Source organism: Papio anubis, chromosome 2 (assembly GCF_008728515.1).
Source record: "Papio anubis isolate 15944 chromosome 2, Panubis1.0, whole genome shotgun sequence".
NCBI classification, from domain to species: domain Eukaryota; kingdom Metazoa; phylum Chordata; class Mammalia; order Primates; family Cercopithecidae; genus Papio; species Papio anubis.
Window position 1 is genome coordinate 103285422 of NC_044977.1, and position 23264 is coordinate 103308685.

Here is a 23264-nt window from a genome sequence, read left to right on the forward strand (position 1 = left end):
AGCCTAGCCAACATGGCGAAATCCCGTCTCTACTAAAAATACAAAAATTAGCTGGGCATGGTGGCATGCACCTATAATCCCAGCTACTTGGGAGACTGAGATAGGAGAATCACTTGAACCCAGGAGGCAGTTGCAGTGAGCCGAGAGCCCACCACTGCACTCCAGCCTGGGCAACAAAGCAAGACTCCACCTCAAAATATAAAATAAAATACCGGCCGGGCGCGGTGGCTCAAACCTGTAATCCCAGCACTTTGGGAGGCCGAGACGGGCGGATCACGAGGTCAGGAGATCGAGACCATCCTGGCTAAAACGGTGAAACCCCGTCTCTACCAAAAAATACAAAAAACTAGCCGGGCGAGGTGGCGGCGCCTGTAGTCCCAGCTACTCGGGAGGCTGAGGCAGGAGAATGGCATAAACCCGGGAGGCGGAGCTTGCAGTGAGCTGAGATCCGGCCACTGCACTCCAGCCTGGGCGACAGAGCGAGACTCCGTCTCAACAAAGAAAAAAAAAAATAAAAAATAAAATAAAATAAAATAAAATAAAATACCAAGCAGGGCAGGGGCACACACCTCTATGCACTACATGCTCCTTTAGGCTAGATCATCTGTATTCTCTTAAATATGTTTGGTTAAAAAATGTGTGCATATATTTGTGTATCAGATGACATGTATAAAATAATCAGAAGTCCCTCTAACTCAGCTGACTCTAAACCATGAAGCAGAAGAGTTTACTAGAAGGATATGGGGTGGTTCACAGAATGTGAGAGGGAAGCTCCAGGCCCGGCTTCTAAGAGTAAGACCTCAAAGTTGACCAGTGTGCTGGTGTGTTTGAAGCTGCCTCTGCCACCGTTAAGCACTACAGTACATAACCACTGCACGCTACAGCAGGAAACAGCACCGCTTCTGTCAGGAATTTGACCTTGCAGCCCCTCTGCCAGATAGAGGAAACGCCCTGTCCCCTCCCACCCAAGGTGATTTAACAGAGTCTTTGTCATGGCCTGTGCTGCAAAGGAGGCTGGAAAGTAAGTACAGCATTCTCAGATCTGAGAGGGGGTCTCTGGCCCCCATCCAAATTGAATGGCCAAAGTCTGCCTCAAGCCCCAACTCTCCTCCCCAGATGTAACCACTATGAAGACGGTGGATGTGTCCTTCCAGCCCTTTTACACACACAGTTTTGGAAAACGGTTTTTGTAAGAATGAAGTTATACTATAAATATCATTCTGCAATTTTTCTACTTAATATAAGTCATGGATACCTTTCCATGTTCATACGTACAGATCTAACTTGTTCTTTTTGACTACAGCAAAAGATTCTGCAGAATCAAGTGCCATCATTTAGCCAGTCCTCTGTTGATGATATATAAGCTGTGGCCACTATCTTACTACAACAAACCACACAGGGAAAGCATCCCAGGGTATGTTTGTCATTGCTGCTGTTTGCACACGCATGTTGTCATTTTTGTAGGAATGGGTTCCTAGAAATGGGCAGCTGGGTCATACAGGCCATAGGGTCTGTGGTCTTTATCCTCATTGCAATATAAGGATGTTGGATTGAACTGAACTTCTCCACTTTGGGGACATTTCTATCCCACGAACCAAGACAATTCTAGAATCAGGATAGCCCCCAGCCCAGCCAGTGCCAGAGCAATGCTGACCCAGGGCTCTCCTAATTCTGTTTTCCAGGCATCCCCGCACAGCAGGTGTGCTGCTCCGTTGCAGCCTCTTCCTCTTTTCAGTCCATCCGATGCTGTGATTCCACGTGAGAAGAGACACCTGCGTGGAGCAATGGAAGGCTGGTTTGCAGTCCCCGATCTGCCAGCAGCTGGGATTGAGTCAGTCCCCTCCCTTTTCTGAACTCCAGTTTTCTTACCTTTAAAATAAGAGGCATGGGTTAAATTAATGGTTTTCTAACTGTGTTCTGCCAAGACCAGCGTTCCACAGAGGCATCAGGAGCGGCTTCAGAACTTGGGGGATGGAGGGCAGGAGAGCAGGGCCTGGTCCTCATGAGCTCTGCTATTAACCTTGCTGTGTAATGGGGTGCTGTGTGAACATTCATCTGAAAAAGGTATTTTGCTCCTAAAGGGAAATTGAAAACTATGCAGTGTGAGTGGAGAATTTATGCTCCACATCACAGAAATCCCACTCCATAGTGGTTTGAGGGGAAGAAATAAGGGGGAGGGTGGTTATTGGTTCATATAATTGAAATCCAGGGGATATTGACTTCAGGCACAGCTCAATCCAGGGGCTCAAATATTATCAGAACCCAGTCTTGTTTCTTCTCATTACTTTGCTGTTCACAATGTTGGCTTCATTCTCAGGCTCAGTGTGGCACCAGAATGACTGCCAACAGAGTCAGGCCTATATCCTCCCAGGTTCAGGTCCAGCAGAAAAGGTCATGTGCCTCTGTTGTGACAGTCACAGCAAAAGACTCAACACATCTTATTGGCTTAGGCTGAGTAGTGTTCCATCCCCAAGCCAATCACTGTAGCCAAGGGAATGTAATAACTTGATTGGCCCGGCTGAACTCATGTGGTCAGTGGAGCTAGGCGTGAAATAAACCTTACCCAACATACATTGACTAAATGTGGGACAGGGATGATTCTCCAGAAAATTGTATTATTATTTCCCAATGCTGAGTAGCCAAAAATCAATGCATATAAAACCATGTACATGTGTTTACTCAATGAACAATTAAGATACTGATAAGACAGGATCTGCACCATACACTGGAGATGCAATGATAAATTAATTACAGTCCCCATGCACCTTGTGATGGGCCAGGACCACTGCAGGTCAACAAAGTCATCAGCTGGGAGGAATACCAGGCCACAGAGTGGAGGACAGCAAGAATAAATGGAACCCACTAGAACCCTCTGCATCTGTCTGTCACATCCAACCCTGACAATCTTCAGAGAGTAATGGTGGCTGCTTCACTTCAACCTTGCAAATGTTGTGCAAATTATTCTCTGGACCAATTCTAACTTGAGACCACTCAGAGAAGGGGATTCTGGGAAACGTAACTCCAGCCTAAGCAAGTTGATGTAGTTCAAACCACAACAGAATCCATTTGCTGCTATCTCCAGAGCTGAACCATCCAATACTCTGAATAAAGTATGTTTGTCAACTTAGCATCTAGCTAAGTGTTTTGTACGAAATCACAACATAATGTTAGGGTCCTCTTCTATCTAAATACTCAGAATAATTTTAGATAGCCACCAAACATTTGCTGTCATTTGTAACCACCTGTAATTATGAATTAGGATCTACACAAATAAAAAGTGTGCAAACCACTTCAGAATGACTTGTTGTGAAACAGATATATCCAATAGACCCAGATATAGAACTGTAAAGGATTAACTTCAAATAATATTCCCCATTACCAATATGAAAATGATTAATAAGTTTAAGATATTATGCTTTTTTTATTTCTAAAAATTTGATGAGTCTTTTGAAACATGTACCTAAAATTGGCGGTGTGCTTGCCCGCCTAACATCCATTCAGTTGCCTATGGACACTGAACTCAGGAAATACTAGTCTAAAGTTCCTATAAAAGACTCAGGAAACTTGGTCACATCTTTGTTCTAGGATTTTAAGATGTAGGAGAACTGTTTGTCTTCCAGCAACTTGCCATCCTCCTTCTGTATAAAATTGTTTTTTGTCTTTCCTTTCCTTTCTTTCTTTCTTCTATCTCCTTTGGCTGTGGTTGTTTACCATGGTTTGACTTTGTAATGGAATGTCTCCTTTTGCCCTATTCTATCACAGCTCTCTAATTCAGATGGGGTGAATCCCATCAGGAGCCTCAGCTCTCAATCTATGAAGCCATGAGAGCCGAAACTTCAGGAATGCATGATCTGCTATGATGCCATAACGACTGCTCGGAACATACCTCTCCCCCACAGTGCTGATTTTTCACTGTAGGGTGCTGTGGGTGTCTTTCGTGAGCAAAGGTGATAAGGAGGGAGAGCGTGTTTGGTATAACCAAGAAGATGCATTTTGAACCCAGGACATCCATGTGGGGAGCTGGAGGCACTTCTAGACCACCAAGACACCAACAGTCACATTTAGGAAGGAGAGCATAGGGAATCAGGGCAAATTGCCTATGCAAAGCTCATTGATTGTTTAAAAAAACAATAAAGCACAATGTGTATCAAAGCCCAAAGCCAATACCAGAGGTGAAGTGCTTCCCAAAAGGGCTTCATTGACCCAGGAGTCAGCTTCCTGGGTTTGAACCTCAGCTCCAATATTGACCAGTAGTAAAACAAAACAAAACAAAACAACTTGCTTAACCTCTCCAAGATTGTTTCCTCAACCATACCATGGGGATAAGAATACCTACTCATAGAGTTATTGGCAAGATTCAAGTAATGTGAATAGAACAATTCCTAGCATATAGAAAGCTTTAACCAATGGTGGTGGTGTTAGTATCAGAAGATGTTGTTGTTGTTGTTTTTGTTGCTGTCAGCCAATGAGAAAGGAGAGCTGCAGAGATCGATGTGCCAGTACCCAAGAGGGCTAACTGCTTGATCTATTGTAATGAATGTGGCATGCCCTTGCAGAGGGCAGTCTAGCAAGGGAAGCTGATGATTAACCAGTTAATCACAGTATGAAAGGGGTTGAAATGGGGGAGTGGGTCAGTAAGAGTGCTGTAAGACTACAGAGGAAGGGTGCTGTGCAGGGTGGGAGGAGGTCTCTAAAGACTTCCTTGGGCTGGGCGCGATGGCTCACATCTGTAATGCCAGTATTTTGGGAAGCCGAGACAGGTGGATCATTTGAGGTCAAGAGTTTGAGACCAGCCTGGCCAACATGGTGAAACCCCGTCTTTACTAAAAATACAAAAATTAGCAGGGCGTGGTGGTGCACGGCTGTAATCCCAGCTACTCGGGAGGCTGAGGCAGGAGAATGCAGCAGGCAGGAGGCGGATGTTGCAGTGAGGCTGAGATTAGGCCACTTGCGCTCCAGTCTGAAGAGAGTGAGACCCTCTCTCAAAAAAAAAAAAAAAAAGACTTCCTTGAAGTGGCAACATCTCAGCTGAGCCCTGAAGGGTTAAGAGTTTGCCAGTTAGGGAGGCTTCCAAGATGGCCGAATAGGAACAGCTCTGGTCTGCAGCTCCCAGCAAGACTGAAGCAGAAGACGGGTGATTTCTGCATTTCCAACTGAGGTACCTGGTTCATCTCATTGGGACTGGTTGGACAATGGGTGCAGCCCACAGAGGGCAAGCCGAAGCAGGGTGGGGCATCACCTCACCCGGGAAGTGCAAAGGGTTAGGGGATTTCCCTTTCCTAGCCAAGGGAAGCTGTGACAGTCTGTACCTGGAGGAACAGTACACTTCTGCTCAAATACTGCGCTTTTCCCATGGTCTTCACAACTGGCAGAACCAGGAAATTCCCTCCCATGCCTGGCTTGGCAGGTCCCATACCCACGGAGCCTTGCTCACTGCTAGGGCAGCAGTATGAGATCCACCTGCAATGCTGCAGCTTGACGGGGGGAGGGGTGTCGCCATTGCTGAGGCTTAAGTAGGTGGTTTTGTGCTCACAGTGTAATCAAAGAGGACAGGAAGCTCAAACTGGGCAGAGCCCACCACATCTCAGCAAGGCCTACTGCCTCTCCAGATTCCACCTCTGTGGGCAGGGCATATCAGAACAAAAGGCAGCAGACAGCTTCGGCAGACCTAGACATCCCTATCTGACAGCTCTGAAGAGAGCAGTAGTTCTCCCAGCACGGCATTTGAGCTGTAAGAACAGACAGACTGCTTCCTCAAGTGGGTCCCTGACCCCTGTGTAGCCTGACTGGGAGACACCTCCCAGTAGGGGCTGACAGACACCTCATACAGGCAGGGGGCCCCTCTGGGATGAAGCTTCCAAAGGAAGGATCAGGCAGCAAGATCAGCAATATGTGCTGTTCTGCAGCCTCTGTTGGTGATACCCAGGCAAACAGGGTGTGGAGTAGACCTCCAGCAAACTCCAACAGACCTGCAGCTAAGGGGCCCAACTCTTAGAAGGAAAACTAGCAAATGGAAAGAAATAGCATCAACATCAACAAAAAGCACATCCACACCAAAACCCCATCTGTAGGTCACCAACATCAAAGACCAAAGGTAGATAAAACCACAAAGATGGAGAGAAACGAGACAGAAAAGCTGAAAATTCCAAAAACCAAAGCACCTCTTCTCCTCCAAAGGATCACAGCTCCTCAGCAGCAACGGAACAAAACTGGACAGAGAACGAGTTTGACAGGTTGACAGAAGTAGGCTTCAGAAAGTCAGTAGTAACAAACTTCTCCAAGCTAAAGGAGCATGTTCTAACCCATTGCAAGGAAGCTAAAAACCTTGAAAAAAGTTAGACAAATGGCTAACTAGAAGAAACAGTGTAAAGAAGACCTTAAATGACTTGATGGAGCTGAAAACCACAGCATGAGAACTTCATGATGCATGCACAAGCTTCAACAGCTGATTCAATCAAGTGGAAGAAAGGATATCAGTGATTGAAGATCAAACTGATGAAATAAAGCAAGAAGACAAGATTAGAGAAAAAAGAGTGAAAAGAAATGAACAAAGCCTCCAAGAAATATAGGACTATGTGAAAATACCAAATCTACATTTAATCGGTATTCCTGAAAGTGACAGGGAGAATGAAACCAAATTGGAAAACACTCTTCAGGATATTATCCAGGAGAACTTCCCCAGCCTAGCAAGGCAGGCCAACATTCAAATTCAGGAAATACAGAGAACACCCATAGATACTCCTCAAGAAGAGCAACCTGAAGACACATAATTGTCAGATTCACCAAGGTTGAAATGAAGGAAAAAATGTTACGGGCAGCCACAGAGAAAGGTCGGGTTACCCACAAAGGGAAGCCCATCAGACTAACAGCAGATCTCTCGGCAGAAACCCTACAAGCCAGAAGAGAGTGGAGGCCAATATTCAACATTCTTAAAGAAAAGAATTTTCAATCCAGAATTTCATATCCAGCCACATTAAGCTTCATAAGTAAAGGAGAAATAAAATCCTATACAGACAAGATGAGAGATTTTGTCACCACCAGGCTTGCCTCACAAGAGCTACTGAAGGAAGAACTAAACATGGAAAGGGGCAACTGGGTACCAGCCACTGCAAAAACATGCCAAATCGTAAAGACCATTGATGCTATGAGGAAACTGCATCAATTAATGGGCAAAATAACCAGCTAACATCATAATGACAGGATCAAGTTCACACATTCACACATAACAACATTAACCTTAAATGTAAATGGGCTAAGTGCCCCAATTAAAAGACAAACACTGGCAAATTGAATAAAAAGTTAAGACCAATTAGTGTGCTGTATTCAGAAGACCAATCTCACATGCAAAGACACACATAGGCTCACAATAAACGGATGGAGGAAGATCTACCACGCAAATGGAAAACAAAAAAAAAAGGGGGTTGCAATCCTAGTCTCTAATAAAACAGACTTTAAACCAACAAAGATCAAAAGAGACAAAGAGGACCATTACATAATGGTAAAAGGATCAATTCAACAAGAAGAGCTGACTATCCTAAATAAAAATGCACCCAATACAGGGGCACCTGGATTCGTAAAGCAAGTCTTCAGGGACCTACAAAGAGACTTAGATTCCCGCACAATAATAATGGGAGATTTTAACACCCCGCTGTCAATATTAGACAGATCAATGAGACAGAAGGTTAACAAGGATATCCAGGACTTGAACTCAACCCTGCACCAAGTGGACCTAATAGACATCTACAGAACTCTCCACCCCAAATCAACAGAATATACAGTCTTCTCAGAACCACATCACATTTATTCTAAATTTGACCACATAATTGGAAGTAAAACACTCCTCAGTAAACGCAGAAAAACAGAAATCACAACAAAGTGTCTCTCAGACCACAGTGCAATCAAATTAGAACTCAGGAATAAGAAACTCACTCAAAACCTCACAACTACATGGAAACTGAACAACCCGCTCTTGAATAACTACTGGGTAAATAACGAAGTGTACCAGAATCTCTGGGACACATTTAAAGCAGTGTGTAGAGGGAAATTTATAGCACTAAATGCCCACAAGAGAAAGCAGGAAAGATCTAAAATCGACACCCTAACATCACAATTAAAAGAACTAGAGAAGCAAGAGCAAACAAATTCAAAAGCTAGCAGAAGGCAAGAAATAACTAAGATCAGAGCAGAACTGAAGGAGATAGAGACACAAAAAACCCTTCAAAAAAATCAATGAATCCAGGAGCTGGTTCTTTGAAAAGATAAACAAAATAGACCACTAGCAAGACTAATAAAGAAAAAAAGAAAGAAAAATCAAATAGACACAATAAAAAATAATAAAGGGGATATCACCGCTGACCCCACAGAAATACAAACTATCATCAGAGAAAACTACAAACACCTCTATGCAAATAAACTAGAAAATCTAGAAGAAATGGACAAATTCTTGGACACATACACCCTCCCAAGACTAAACCAGGAAGAAGCTGAATCTCTGAATAGACCAATAACAGGTTCTGAAATTGAGGCAATAATTAACAGCCTACCAACCAAAAAACGTCCAGGACCAGACAGATTCACAGTCGAATTCTACCAGAGGTACAACAAGGAGCTGGTACATTCCTTCCGAAGCTATTCCAATAAATAGAAAAAGAGGGAATTCTCCCTAACTCATTTTGTAAGGCCAGCATCATCCTGATACCAAAGCCTAGCAGAGACACACACACAAAAAAGAGAATTTTATGCTAACATCCCTGATGAACATTGATGTGAAAATCCTCAATAAAATACTGGCAAACCGAATCCAGACGCACTCAAAAGGCTTATCCACCACAATCAAGTCCGCTTCATCCCTTGGATGCAAGCCTGGTTCAACATATGCAAATCAGTAAACGTAATCCATCACATAAACAAAACCAACGACAAAAATCACATGATTATCTCAATAGATGCAGAAAAGACCTTTGATAAAATTCAGCAGCCCTTCCTGCTAAAAACTCAAAAAACTAGGTATTGATGGAACATATCTCAAAATAGTAAGAGCTATTTATGACAAACCCACAGCCAATATCATACTGAGTGGGCAAAAACTGGAAGCATTCCCTGTGAAAACCGGCACAAGACAAGGATGTCCTCTCTCACCACTCCTATTCAACGTAGTGTTGGAAGTCATGGCCAGGGCAATCAAGCAGGAGAAAGAAATAAAGGGTATTCAATTAGAAAAAGAGGAAGTCAAATTGTCTCTGTTTGCAGATGAAATGATTGTATATTTAGAAAACCCCTTCGTCTCAGCCCCAAATCTCCTTAAGCTGATAAGCAACTTCAGCAAAGTCTCAGGATACAAAATCAATGTTCAAAAATCACAGGCATTCCTATATACCAGTAACAGACAAACAGAGAGCCAAATCATGAGTGAACTTCCATTCACAATTGCTACAAAGAGAATAAAATACCTAGGAATCCAACTCACAAGGGATGTGGAGGGTCTCTTCAAGGAGAACTACAAATCACTGCTCAGTGAAATAAAAGAGGACCCAAACAAATGGAAGAACATTCCATGCTTATGGATAGGAAGAATCAATATTGTGAAAATGGCCATACTTCCCAAGGTAATTTACAGATTCAATGCCATCCCCATCAAGCTATCATTGACTTTCTTCACAGAACTGGAAAAAACTACTTTAAAGTTCACATGGAATCAAAAAAGAGCCCGCATAGCCAAGACAATCCTAAGCAAAAAGAATAAAGCTGGAGGCATCATGCTACCTGACTTCAAACTACACTACAAGGCTACAGTAATCAAAACAGCATGGTACTGGTACCAAAACAGATATATAGACCAACTGAACAGAACAGACCTCAGAAATAACACCACACATCTACAATCATCTGATCTTTGACAAACCTGACAAAAACAAGCAATGGGGAAAGGATTCCCTATTTAACCAATAGTGTTGGGAAACTTGGCTAGTCATATGTAGAAAGCTGAAACTGGATCCTTTCCTTACACCTTATACAAAAATTAACTCAAGAGGGATTAAAGACTTAAATGTAAGACCTAAAACCATAAAAACCCTAGAAGAAAACCTAGGAAATACCATTCAGGAGATAGGCATGGGCAAAGACTTCATGACTAAAACACCAAAAGCAATGGCAACAAAAGCCAAAACTGACAAATGGGATCTAATTAAACTAAAGAACTTCTGCACAGCAAAAGAAACTATCATCAGAGTGAACAGATAATCTACAGAATGGGAGAAAATTTTTGCAATCTACCCATCTGACAAAGGGCTAATATCCAGAATCTTAAGAACTTAAACAAATGTACAAAAAAAAAACAAACAACCCCATCCAAAAGTGGTCAAAGGATATGAACAGACACTTCTCAAACAAGACATTGATGCAGCCAACAGACATGAAAAATGCTCATCACCACTGGTCATCAGAGAAATGCAAATCAAAACCACAATGAGATACCATCTCATGCCAGTTAGAATGGCGATCATTAAAAAGTCAGGAAATAACAGATGCTGGAGAGGATCTGGAGAAATGGGAATGCTTTTATACTGTTGGTGGGAGTGTAAATTAGTTCAATTATTGTGGAAGACAGTGTGGTGATTCCTCAAGGATCTAGAACTAGAAATACCATTTGACTCAGCAATCCCATTACTGGGTATATACCCAAAGGATTATAAATCATGCTGCTATAAAGACACAAGGACAGGTATGTTTATTGTGGCACTATTCACAATAGCAAAGACTTGGAACCAACCCAAATGCCCATCAATGATAGACCGGATGAAGAAAATGTGGCATATATACACCATGGAATACTATGCAGCCATAAAAAAAGGATGAGTTCATGTCTTTTGCAGGGACATGGATGAAGCTGGAAACCATCATTCTCAGCAAACTATCACAAGGACAGAAAACCAAACACTACCTGTTCTTACTCATAAGTGGGAATTGAACAATAACAACACATGGACACAGGGCGGGGAACATTACACACTGGGGCCTGTGGGCGGTGAGGGGCTGGGGGAGGGATAGCATTAGGAGAAATACCTAATGTAAATGACAAGTTGATGTGTGCTGTAAACCAACATGGCACATGTATACGTATGTAACAAACCTGTACATTGTGCACATGTACCCTAGAACTTAAAGTATAATTCAAAAAAAAAAAAAAAAAAAAGAGTTTGCCAGTTAAAGAGCAGCATGGTGGAAGTAAGAAATGAGGATAAATCAGACGGTCATTGGAGGATTATATGAGGTCAAGGAAGGGTTTTTCTTCATGCAAGTGACATTGGGCTTACCAATGGGGAAAAAGTTTACACAATGGGGGAAAAGAGATAAAAACAATGGATGAAGAAAGAAAAGAAATACCAAAAAGTTGAAGGTTGCAAAGGAGCAGAGGGTGAAGTAGGGGAAACATGCTATGTACCTACACCAGAAACAGGATGTGCCCCTGGAAAGTGTCCACTTCTACCTTTATTTTAAAATGGAGGCTGGGCACGGTGTCTCACATCTGTGATCCCAACACTTTGGGAGGCCAAGGCGGGCAGATCACTTGAGGCTAGGAGTTCAAGACCAGCCTGGCCAACATAGCGAAAACCCATCTCTACCAAAAATACAAAAATTAGCCAGGTGTGGTGGTGCATGCCTGTAATCCCAGCTACTCAGGAGGCTGAGGCAGGAGAATCGCTTAAACCTGGGAGGCGGGGATTGCAGTGAGCTGAGATCATGCTACCACCCTCCAGCCTGGGCAACAGGTTGAGACCCCATTTTGAAAAACTAAATAAATAAAATAAAAGTAAAAATGGAGAAATGGGGCCAGAAGGTAGGTCCAAGGTTATCCATGGAGATGATGACAGAGGTAGAATTAAAAATGTTTGGGCCAGGTGTGGCGGCTCACACCTATAATTCCAGCACTTTGGGAGGCCAAGGCAAGAGGATTGCTTGAGCCCATGAATTCAAGACCAGCTTGGGCAACACAGCGAGACCTAACCTCTACAAAAAATTAAACAATTAGCTAGGCATGGTGGCACATGCCTATGGTTCCAGCTACACAGGAGGCTGAGGTGGGAGGATTACTTGAGCCCAGGAGGTCAAGACTGCAGTGAGCTGTGATCACACCACTGCACTCCAGCCTGGGTGACAAAGCGAGACCCTGTCTCAAAAAAAAAAAAAAAAAAAGTAGTCCAGGGGCTGTTTGGTGTGGTGTCCTTTATGCAGAAGGCAGATGGTTAATAAGGACTTATGAAGTTTTTAGCAGATGAAGGCATACTGTGCACCAGATGGAAAAATAAGTCCCAGCATTGCTAGGAGAATCTTAGGGTTAGACACAGAGGAGGTCATAGAAGGTAGGATCAGGAGAGTAATCTCTCACACTTGCATACTTTTACGTATTGATCCTGGGTAACGAAATTTGACATCAAAATTCTCTGACCTGTATCTATTAAGCATTTATTATATGCCAAGTGTTTTGGTTATCTATTGCCGGATAACAAACTGCCCCAGAACTTAGTGGCTTACAACTACTTCAATTTTATTTATTATTTATTTATTTATTTATTTTTAGAGAGAAATTCTTGCTGCATTGCTCAGGCTGGACTAGAACTTCTGGGCTCAACCAATCCTCCCACCTCAGTCCTACTTTATGATATCTTACACTTCCGTGGGCAGTAATGTGGACAGGGCCTGGCTGGGCAATTCAGTTCTGTTTCATGTGGCATCAGCTGAGGTTACTCAGTGGTAGCCAGCTGGTGGCCGGGCTTTTTTGGAGGGCCTAAGCCAGCCCCATTCACATGTCCGGTATGTTGGAGGGAATGGCTAAATGACTGGGTTCAGCTGGGACTGCTGATCTTGGCACCTACACGGGGCCTTTCCCACATGGTGCTCTTAGGTGAGTCAGACTTCTTATGTGGTGGGGTAGGGCTCCCAGAGACCATGTGCCAAGACACCTGGGTGAAAGCTGTGAGGTTTCTTAGGACTCAGCTTCAGAAGTCCCAGAATGTCATTTCTGCTTTACTCTACTCACCAGTCAAGCCACCCAGGTTGGTCCAACTCAAGGAGAGGGCAGCTAGACTCTAACTCTCAAGGGGAGGAGTAGCAAAGAATTTGCACCATCTTGAATCCACCACATCAAATAAGTGCCGTGCATGTGTGACCTTGCATAATCCTCTCAACAGCCCTATGGTAAGCGCTCTTATCACCTCCATTTAAGAGATGAGGGAATTAAGATACAGTGAGTTTTGGAAACCTGACTAAGCTCATGCAGCTATGAGAACTGGATTCAACCCAAGCAGCCTGGCTCCTGGACATGTTATGTACCAGTATTCTATGGCAAGCAAGACAGATACTGCCTGTATCCCACTATCAAGTTTGAAAAGAACTGTCTCTTTAGAATGTTACAGCAGGAGGTACCTTAGCAGTCTCCTAAGGCAAGCCCTTCATTTACATGATGAAGAAATGCAAGCCCAGGCTGCCTAAGTAACCACTCTTCTGTGCAGCATCCTGTCCTGGTGGAGATCCTTTGAGTCACAAGAGCATCTGTTGGCTTATCTCCTTTTGGCAAACAAAGAAATGGCCTCAGAAATTTTAAATGACTTCTGCTAGACTACACAGCAGGAGTATAACTAAGCCAGAATCTGAAGACCCATTCCACATTCCATCATCTTCCCACTACTCTGAGCTGCCTCAACATAACAGATTAGAAGAGGCCCTAGGATGCCCAGAAATGAGGATGAAAGCTTGGATTTTTCCTAGGATCCAAATGAAATTGCGCACCTCCTACCAGATAGTTGCTACCTGGGGTAGGGTTCACTGAGATCTTCTTTCCAGATCTAAAATGAGGAATTTTGCCCCCTGGAAAACCATAGGGCTCTAATCCAGATTATAAATGGCTTAGCTTGAGTTCCTCCCACTCCCTGAAAGTAGAGCCTAAGACAAGGAATCAGGTATAGATGGTTTATCTGGGATCTGATCCCAGGAAGCAAGATACTCAGGAGGGCGAGAGAAGGAGGAACAGGCAAATAAAGACCCATCGACGAGGTCACAAGTGCGGATGTGGGGGCAGATCCCATCAGAACCTTCTGCAGAGCAGATAGCATGACTCAGAGTGGTCCACTCAAGTGCAGCAGCCACGGCTGCAACTGGAATCAGAGGTGAGGTTCTGTGGATGTGAGTCAGGACCCCAGAGGTGTCTGAGCCTCCTGAGAAAGGAACCTTTAATCCGAGACCAGAAGGATGAATCAGAATCAGAGGAAAGGAAGCAGGGAGAGAAACGCGAACGTTCTGTTCAGAAAAAACAGGAAGTTCAAGGGTAGGAGAGCAGGGCCCTTTTGTAGAACTAGGGGAAAAAATTACCTGAGGCTGCAATAGAGACAGCAAGAGAGGAGGTGAACAAATGATGGGAAATGGAACTTGGGGGGGGGCCTGTAAAGCAAGTTGAAGCTTCATCTGAAGGGCAACAGGAGCCCCTGAAAGGTTTTTAATAGGGGAGAGAATGTTCAGATTTTCATTTCTAAAAATGGTTATAATGTCCCCTCAGCAGGTGGACTCCCTGCTGCTTTTCCAAAGAAAATGCAAGCATCAAAGTGGCAAACCAAACTTTTGTGGCAACATATAGCATATATGGTCTGCACACATGGGGCCTTCAAATACCAAGAGATTCTTCTACAGATGCAAATATTGCCTACAGATTCTGTTCAGATTGGAGGACCTGAGCCCAAAGCCCCTCCCAACACAGGTCTCTAGAAATGAGATAAATGTGGTTTTGATCCATGACAATGTTAGGAAGCTGGAAGGAGCTTCCTTAAGAATAAGAAATTTTGAAAATTCCCTGAAATATGGAAGCCAGTCAAATCAGAGTTTAAAAGGATCCCTATACTGAAGCTCATGTGGGCAAACACTTTTGCATAAAAATGAGAGATGGGAGGTAGCTCCAAGAATACTCAAAGCCTTGAGGTAGGCCAGGCGTGGTGGCTCACACCTGTAATCCCAGTACTTTGGGAGGCCAACGCGGGTGGATCACTTGAGGTCAGAAGTTCAAAACCAGCCTAGCCAACATGGTGAAAACCCCATCTCTACTGAAAATACAAAAATTAGCTGGGCGTGGTGGGACACGCCTATAATCCCAGCTACTCAGGAGGCTGAGGCAGGAGAATCACTTAAACCCAGGGGGGTGGAGGCTGCAGTGAGCCAAGATCACACCACTGTACTCCAACCTGGGCAACAGAGTGAGACTCCATCTCAAAGAAAAAAAACAAAAGCAAAAACAAAAAACAGGGATTGCTGAGGCCCACCCCATGAGCTTCGGATTCATTTGGTCTGGGTTTTCATTTCTCACAAGATCCCAAGAGAGGTTGATGCTGCTGGCTCAGGGATCACACTTTTAGAAGCATTGCTCTACTGATGACCTCTGCAATTTTAAGTACTAAACAGCTATTTCTTGTTTCATCAAGGTTTGCAATCTCTTGACCTACCAATTTAAAAGATTAAGATACTAAGAAAACTTCTGTTATTCTACTTTTACTTTCATTTAATCAAATTTAATGACATTTGCATTTTATGTTATCACCATAGTTCTGATTTTGGCTTGACCGTAAATACTGAAAACCAATAAATAGTGCTAATTTGATTGTGGCTTCATGATTATTGCTCACAGTTGAGCCAAAACAAGTGTCATGATTATATATCCTCCTCTATAGTTGCAAAGTTAAAGCCCAGGAATATGCAACTTCTACTGCAGATAGAACATTCCTAGGATCAACATTCTTTTCTTCTTTATACTCTTCTACTTACTCAAAATCCTACCATTTTAAGTTTCGGTATGCTATGTTTCCATTTCCATTTGCCTTAAGAAATTTTTTAGTTTCCCTTTGAATTATTTCATTGACCCATTGAAGGTCTCACACTGAAAGTCTCACATCATCAAGTAAAAGTTCAGTCCTAAAACTATACACATCATAAGTTCTCAAAACTCATGGTCTAAAACTGGTCATGTGACCAGGCGCAGTGGCTCACCTCTGTAACCCCAGCACTTTGGGAGGCTAAGGTGGTCAGATCACCTGAGGCCAGGAGTTCAAGACCAGCCTGGCCAACATGGTGAAACCCTGTCTCTACTAACAATACAAAAATTAACTGGGCACGGTGATGGGTGCCTGTAATCACAGCTATTTGGGAGGCTGAGGCAGGAGAATCACTTGAACTTGGGAGGCAGAGGTTGCAGTGAGCTGAAATCACTCCACTGTATTCCAATAGCAACAGAGTGAGACTCTGTCTCCAAAAACCTCAAAAATCCTTGAGGTAGAAGAGCCTGGGAGCAGTAGTAGCTCTGCATACCTAAAGGGAAATGAGCTGGGGCACCAAAGTAGCAACTGTGAGGTCAACATTGCCCTTTGGACTAAGCAGCAACAGAGCAATAGAGGTGTCTGCCCCCATGGAGGAGCCAGGAGTATGAGCCTTTAGGACCCAGAGCTAAAATAGTGTTCCAGGGGACTGGTGACATAAAGAAAGAATGAGGAGCTCCCTCCCCATGAAATGCCTCCCTGGCCGCTCTATGTCTGACTCACACCCTGTCTCCTGTAGGTAAACTGCAATAAACAATCAAAGACAGGCTAACAGGGATCCCCCAAAACAAAGATGATTCTTCAGTTAAGACTCACTAAGCAATTGTGGAAATCTATCTCTGTGCAATAGACATCATCCTCTTACCAAATACAGAACTTGCACCTGAGGAAATAGAGCTGATAGCTGAGCTGGGCTGAATAATTAAATTATCGGGGAGATGTAAGATTACCATATGCAAACACTGTGAATGATTATTTATTTATTTATTTATTTATTTATTTATTTATTTATTTTAAACAGGGTCTCACTCTGCCACCTGGGCTAGAGTACATAGATGTGATCACAGCTCACTGCAGCCTCAACCTCCATGGCTCAAGCAACAATCCTGCTTCAGTCTCCCAAGTAGCTGGCACTACAGGTATATACCATCACACCCAGATAATTTTTGTATTTTTTGCAGAGAAAGAGCTTTGCCATGTTGCCCAGGCTGATCATGAATTCCTGGGCTCAAGCAATCTGCCTGCTTCAGCCTCCCAAAGTGCTGGGACTACAAGAGTGAGCTGCTGCAGCCAGCCATGAATGATTTCTATTTGGGAAGTTAACTTAAAATTTGATAATTTAAAATATTCAATATATAAGCTGAGTAGTAATAGAATGAACTGCCAAAGAGAAAATGTGTGAGTTATAAAATCAAGCCAAGAAAACTTCCAGAATGTAACTAAGATTTCTATTTTTTCATATTATTTATTTATTTATTTATTTATTTAGAGATGAAGTCTCACTGTGTCGCCTAGGCTGGAGTACAGTGGCATGATCTTGACTGCAACCTCTGCCTCCTGGGTTCAAGTGAGTCTCATGCCTCAGCCTCCCGAGTACCTGGGATTACAGGTGCCCGCTACCATGCCCAACTAATTTTTATATTTTTAGTAGAGATGGGGTTTCACCATGTTGGCCAGGCTGGTCTCGAACTCCTAACCTCAAGTCATCCGCTTGCCTCAGCCTCCCAAAGTGCTGGGATTACAGGTGTGACCTACAACGCCTGGCCAGATTTTTAACATGTAAAACAGAAGTTAAAGTGATATATAATATAAATTGGACTTAGCTAGAATTTAAATCTTCTGCTCTTCAAAAGACACTGTTAAGAAAATAAAAATACAAGCCTAGACTTGGAAAAAATGTTTGCAAAACATGTATCTATTGAAAGACTTGTATCCAGAATATGTAAAGAACTCTCAAAACTCAATCATAAGAAAAAGAAACAACTCAATAAAAAATATGCAAAAGATATGAATAAACACTTAACTAATGAAGATATATAGATGGCAAACAAAAACATGAAAATACGCTCAATATTATTAGTTATTGGAAAAACAAATAAAAACCATAAGAGACTTAATACCACTACATGCCTATTAGTATGACAAAAATTAAACAGACTGACCACACCAAGTACTGGTGAAGATGCTGGTGAACTGGCACTCTCATACACTACTGGTAGGAAGGTAAAATGGTGCAACCACTTTGGAAAACAGCGTAACGGTTTCTTTAAAATTTAAACATGTACCTACAATATAATTTAGTCATCTCATTCTTAGGTTTTTATCCAAAAGAAAAGAAAATACACGTCATACAGAGACTTGTCTACAAACATTCACATCAACTTGATTTTTAATAGCCCAAAAGTGCAAACATCTATAGATGTCCATACGTAGATGAATAGATAAATAAATTGTGGCATATTCATATAATGGAATAACTACTCAACAATATAAAGGAATAAACAAGCAATAACATGAATGAATCTCAAAATAATTTTGCTGAGTGAAAGAAGACAGAAAAATAGTCCATATTGTATTATTTTATTTATATAAAATTCTAGGAAATATAACTAATCTACAGTGACAGAAAGCAGATCAGTGGTTGTCTGGGATCAGCAGTGGGAGGGACAGGTGGGATGGCAGAGAGGAATTACAAAAGGCAAGAAGAAACTTTTGAGAGTATTAGATATGCTCACCATCGTGATTGCAATGATGGTTTCCCAGGTACAGACATATGTCAAAACTTATCAAATAGCATCTTTTAAATATGTACAGTTTACTGTATATCAGTTATACCTTAATAAGGCTATTACTCTGTGTGTGTGTGTGTGTGTGTGTGTGTGTGTCTGTATCGGTATGTCTCAATTTTATATGGCCATGACTCTTTTCCCTGCTCACCTGTTGCCCCAGTTTGCAGAGCCATGACATATGCAATGAGACAGACCTAGGCGTGATCCTGGCTCCACTGTCATTCTGGCTGTGTGCCCTTCAGTAAATGATTTACACTTCCAGAGCCTTCATTTTTTTCCTTCAAAATGGAGTAGTGCTTGGGATTATATTAGTGAATGTCAAACGCCTTTCACATAGTAGGTTCTTGAAAACTTTAGACCACCAATCACCCCAGAAACTGAACCAGCCATATTTATGATTGCCCCTAAGGCATTAACTTTATTTTTAGCTAAAGACACCAGCATGCAATCGCCTTGAGTCCAAAGGTCCAGGGGGAAAGATGTTGAAATGCTGAGCACTGCCCTGCAGGCCCATCTGCTCTGCATTAGTCAGCCTTCCTCTGTTTATTATTCCATGTGTTAAATCTCCTCCAATTCTTGTGTGAAAAGTTCGGGCGCACAATAACCTCTTTATCACATTTTCAAATTCTGGGCCTGTTCTGGAAAGTTTACACCTTTTTCTTGTTCCCATTGTTTTCATGTGGATTCAGATTTCTGAAAAAGGCATTTGGAGCACTTTGCTGAAAATATTTGTGTGTAAAGCTTGATGAGACAAACATTGCCCAAAAGTGAGAATTAGATGTCAGAGGAATTAAAACTATACCACGTGGGCCATGTGGTACAGCTGTGGCTGTGTGAGGAGAATCTGAGGCTCGGGATGGTGGTTGAGAGCCTGTGGCTGGGCAATACTCTTAGCCGCTCTCCTTTGGGGAATAAATTAAATAATACTGAAAAGAATAACACAAACATGCCAATGTTGGAGCAGAGAATAAAAGGGTCACAAAACTCTGTAAAAATAAATGCATCATAACAATATTGCTTACCATTCATTGAGTATTATTTGTGTACCTTGCTTCACTAAGTGCTATTTTATTGAAACCTCACAACACACCTTGAGTTAGGTATAGAATAAGCAAGGGTTCTTTTAGCCATAAGTGACAGGAAGTCCACCTCAAACTGGCTTACCACATAAAGAACTTTTTATTGGATATGTAAGTTTAAAGTGCAGATTTAGTTCTACCTTCAAGTGAGACTTGATCCAGCAGCTCCAAAAGATATTTTCAAAGACCAAGACTCTTTTCCTCTTCTCTCTGCCTTCTTATTAGCTTTCTCTTTGGGCTTCATGGAGTCAGTTCAGATGTCCCAGGTTTCCCATGGTGGCAAAATGGCTGCAGCTTTTCTAGACCTCACATCCTTACAGAGAAAGAGAGAATAAACCCTGAAATTCACTTTCATTGGTCGCAAATGGGTCATGTGTCCATTCCTAAACAGATCACTGTGGTGGCGAGGGGGAGGTGAGTAAGAAAGGTTGATTATATCAAGTCTTTGGAGTAGGGGATGGGGAGGTAGTCCACACCCAGTAACTAGATGTCGGTTCAATCCCAACCAAAGCTGCAGGCTGAGAAATGGGGAGAGGTGGCATCCCAAGGGAAAAAAGGGAAAGGGCTAATTCCAAAAGGGAAATGGATGCTGGGGACACATCCAGTGAACGCCCACTATAGGGTACTCATTCACTCATTCGTTCACTATTTAGAAATTGTCAAACAGTATTTAGGAGCTGGGGCCACATCAGGAAATAAAAAGCGAAAATCTCTATGGTAGATTCTGTTGATGCCCCCACTGCATGTCCCCTTGACACACCTGCAACTGTGTTGGACAGTTCCTATGCACAGGAACTGTGTCTACCTCTCTGCTTCTTGGCCAGAAGGCTTTCTCTGCATGGGGCAAGCTTGCTCAGCCCATGCACAAGTCAGTCTGAATGTACCAGAGATTTAAGCCTCCCTACATTCAACAGTGGGCAGGAGTTGGGGACAATACTCCAGTTTTTCTATCTCTAGGTAGGAAATGTATGAGAATTTCAGCTCAACAGGGCTTCTCAGAGGATCTCCAAAGAATTGTCCACAGCACTAATAAGTTTACTAATGCCTCCTTTATTGATTTTACTTTCTATGGTTTTTTCCCCCAGTTCCCTTTCTATACCCTTCAGGATCATCTCCCAAATGAAGAGCCAACCCCATATCCCCTGTCTCAAGGATCAGCTTTCAGTGGAACTCAAACTCAGACCATCGCTGCCTTCATGGGCTTACATTCTGGTGGCAGGAGGAGATGAATAATAAAATAAATGAGCAAACTACGTGATGTTATATTAAGATAGGTGTTGTAGAGGAATATAAAGTAGAGAAGGGGATAGAGTGATGGGGTGGGTATGGGTGCAATCTTAAGGCCTTGAGGAAAACACTACAGGTAAGTCAAGACCTAAAGAAGATGTAAGGTTAAGCTGTGTTAACAGTCAGGTTAGGCTGTATTATGCTAAGATAACAAGTAACTCACAGACAATGATGGCTTAAACGACAGAGGTGTATTTCTCACTGAAACCACATGTTCATTTCAGGTCAGCTGGGACATTGCTCCACATGCATTCATTTAGCAATCAGCTGAAAAAACATAGCTAGTTATTATGGGAGACAGAAAAAAAGAATTCTAGAAGGTCTCATCTCATCAAGCAAAAGTTCAGCCCTAAAGTTATACATATTGTAAGTTCTCAAAACTCATTGTCTAAAACTGGTCATGTGGCCAGGCACAGTGGCTCACTGCTGTAATTTCAGCACTTTGGGAGGCTGAGGCAGGCAGATCACCTAAGGTAAGGAGTTCGAGGCAAGCCCGGCCAACATGGTGAAACCTGATCTCTATTAAAAATACAAAAATTAGCCGGGTGTGCTGGTGTACATCTGTAATCCTAGCTACTTGGGAGGCTGAGGCACAAGAATTGCTTGAACCTGGGAGGCAGATGTTGCAGTGAACTGAGATCCTGTCACTGTACTCCAGCCTGGGCGACAAAGTGAGACTCTGTCAAAAAAAAAAAAAAAAGTAAAAAATAAAATGAAACTGGTAATGTGGCCCCACCAATCACAAGTGATGAAGGAGGTACAACTTACCAAGTGTCTGGTTGACAGAGAGATAAAAATAATCTGTGGACAGACCTACTAACACCACAGTCCACCCTTCTGGATCACCAAATATTCTGACAAAATATACACACCATCTACTAAGTGGAGAAAAACAACCATATCCAACTCAAAGTCCATGAAGGATAATTTGTCTCCACATCAGATTTGGTTATGATTTACTTGATCCAGAGACGTACAAACTAAAAAGACAAGTTGCCTGAACCCAACATGCAAGACATGAGATCTGGGTTTCAAAAAACAAACAAACAAACAAACAAACATGACAAGCCATACTAAAAGGCAAAAACACAGTTTGAGGAAATAGAATAAGCATCAGAACCAGACAAACATCGCATGCCCTCACTCATATGTGGGAGCTTAAAAAGTGTATTTCATGAAGATAGAGAATAGATTGGTAGTTACCAGAGCCTGGGAAGGAGAGAGGGGGCACAGAGAGAGGTTGATCAATAGGTACAAATACACACTTTGATAGGTGAAATAAGACCCAATGTTTAATAGATAATTATGGTGACTATAGTTTACAATAATCTATTGTATATTTCAAAATAGCTAGAAAAGGCCAGGTGTGGTGGCTCACGTCTGTAATCCCAACATTTTGGGAGGCCAAGGCAGAAGGATTGCTTGAGCCTGGGAGTTTGAGACCAGCCTGGGAAACATAGTGAAACTCTGTGTCTACAAAAAAAAAAAATTGTAAAAAGTAGCCCGGCATGGTGGTATGCACCTGTAGTCTCAGCTACTCAGGAGGCTAGATGGGAGGATCACTTGAACCTGGGAGTTTGAGACTGCAGTGAGATGTGTTACACCATTGCACTCTAACCTGGGTGACAGAGTGAGACACCATCTATAAAAACATGTTTAATGTTTTTAAAAAATTGCTAGAAGAGAATAAATGTTTCTAGCATAAGAAAATATAAATATTTAGGATTACAAATGTCTTAATTAGACTTATTTGATCATTACAAATTGTATGAATGTATTAAATTATCACATATATCCCCAAAATATGTACATCTATGTATATATTTTTTAATCTTTTTTTTTTAAAGTGAAGGACAAGAGGTCCCTGCCATGCCAGGCACCCACCACTGAAGCCTGGGACATACCATCTGCCTACTCACCCATTCCCTCCACAGTACATGCCAGGTGCCCTAAGTCAACTACCCTCCTCCCCTCAAGATAGCACAATATTGGGCTAACCTGCTATGTTCATGGCCACACTGTTGATTGTCCTGCTGCTGATGGTGTGTGATGAGGGGGGCATCCACTGTATTTTGTATGGCATCTTTTTAAAATCTAAATTCAAGTTTCTGCAAGAACTGATGGGAGACACAGAACCCCAAAAGGGAGATCAAGAGCATTCCGGGTCTGAAACCAAAGAAGACACTTCATTCTCTCCACATCTGAATGATCAGATTCATTCACCAAAAAAGGGTACCTGCTGATGAAGGCCACTGTCCCCA

The 23264-nt window shown here is 42.5% G+C and overlaps 1 protein-coding gene across 1 annotated transcript; it reads right to left on the bottom strand.

Moving 5' to 3' along the window:
* Nucleotides 1-493: 493 nt before the first annotated feature.
* Nucleotides 494-21476, bottom strand: C2H3orf35 (chromosome 2 C3orf35 homolog). Its single transcript, XM_017955595.3, is given in 3 exon segments — nucleotides 494-1869; nucleotides 19090-19114; nucleotides 19116-21476. Coding segments are annotated over 3 exon segments (513 nt in total). The 5' UTR covers nucleotides 19317-21476; the 3' UTR covers nucleotides 494-1582.
* Between the last annotated feature and the right edge of the window lie 1788 nt (nucleotides 21477-23264).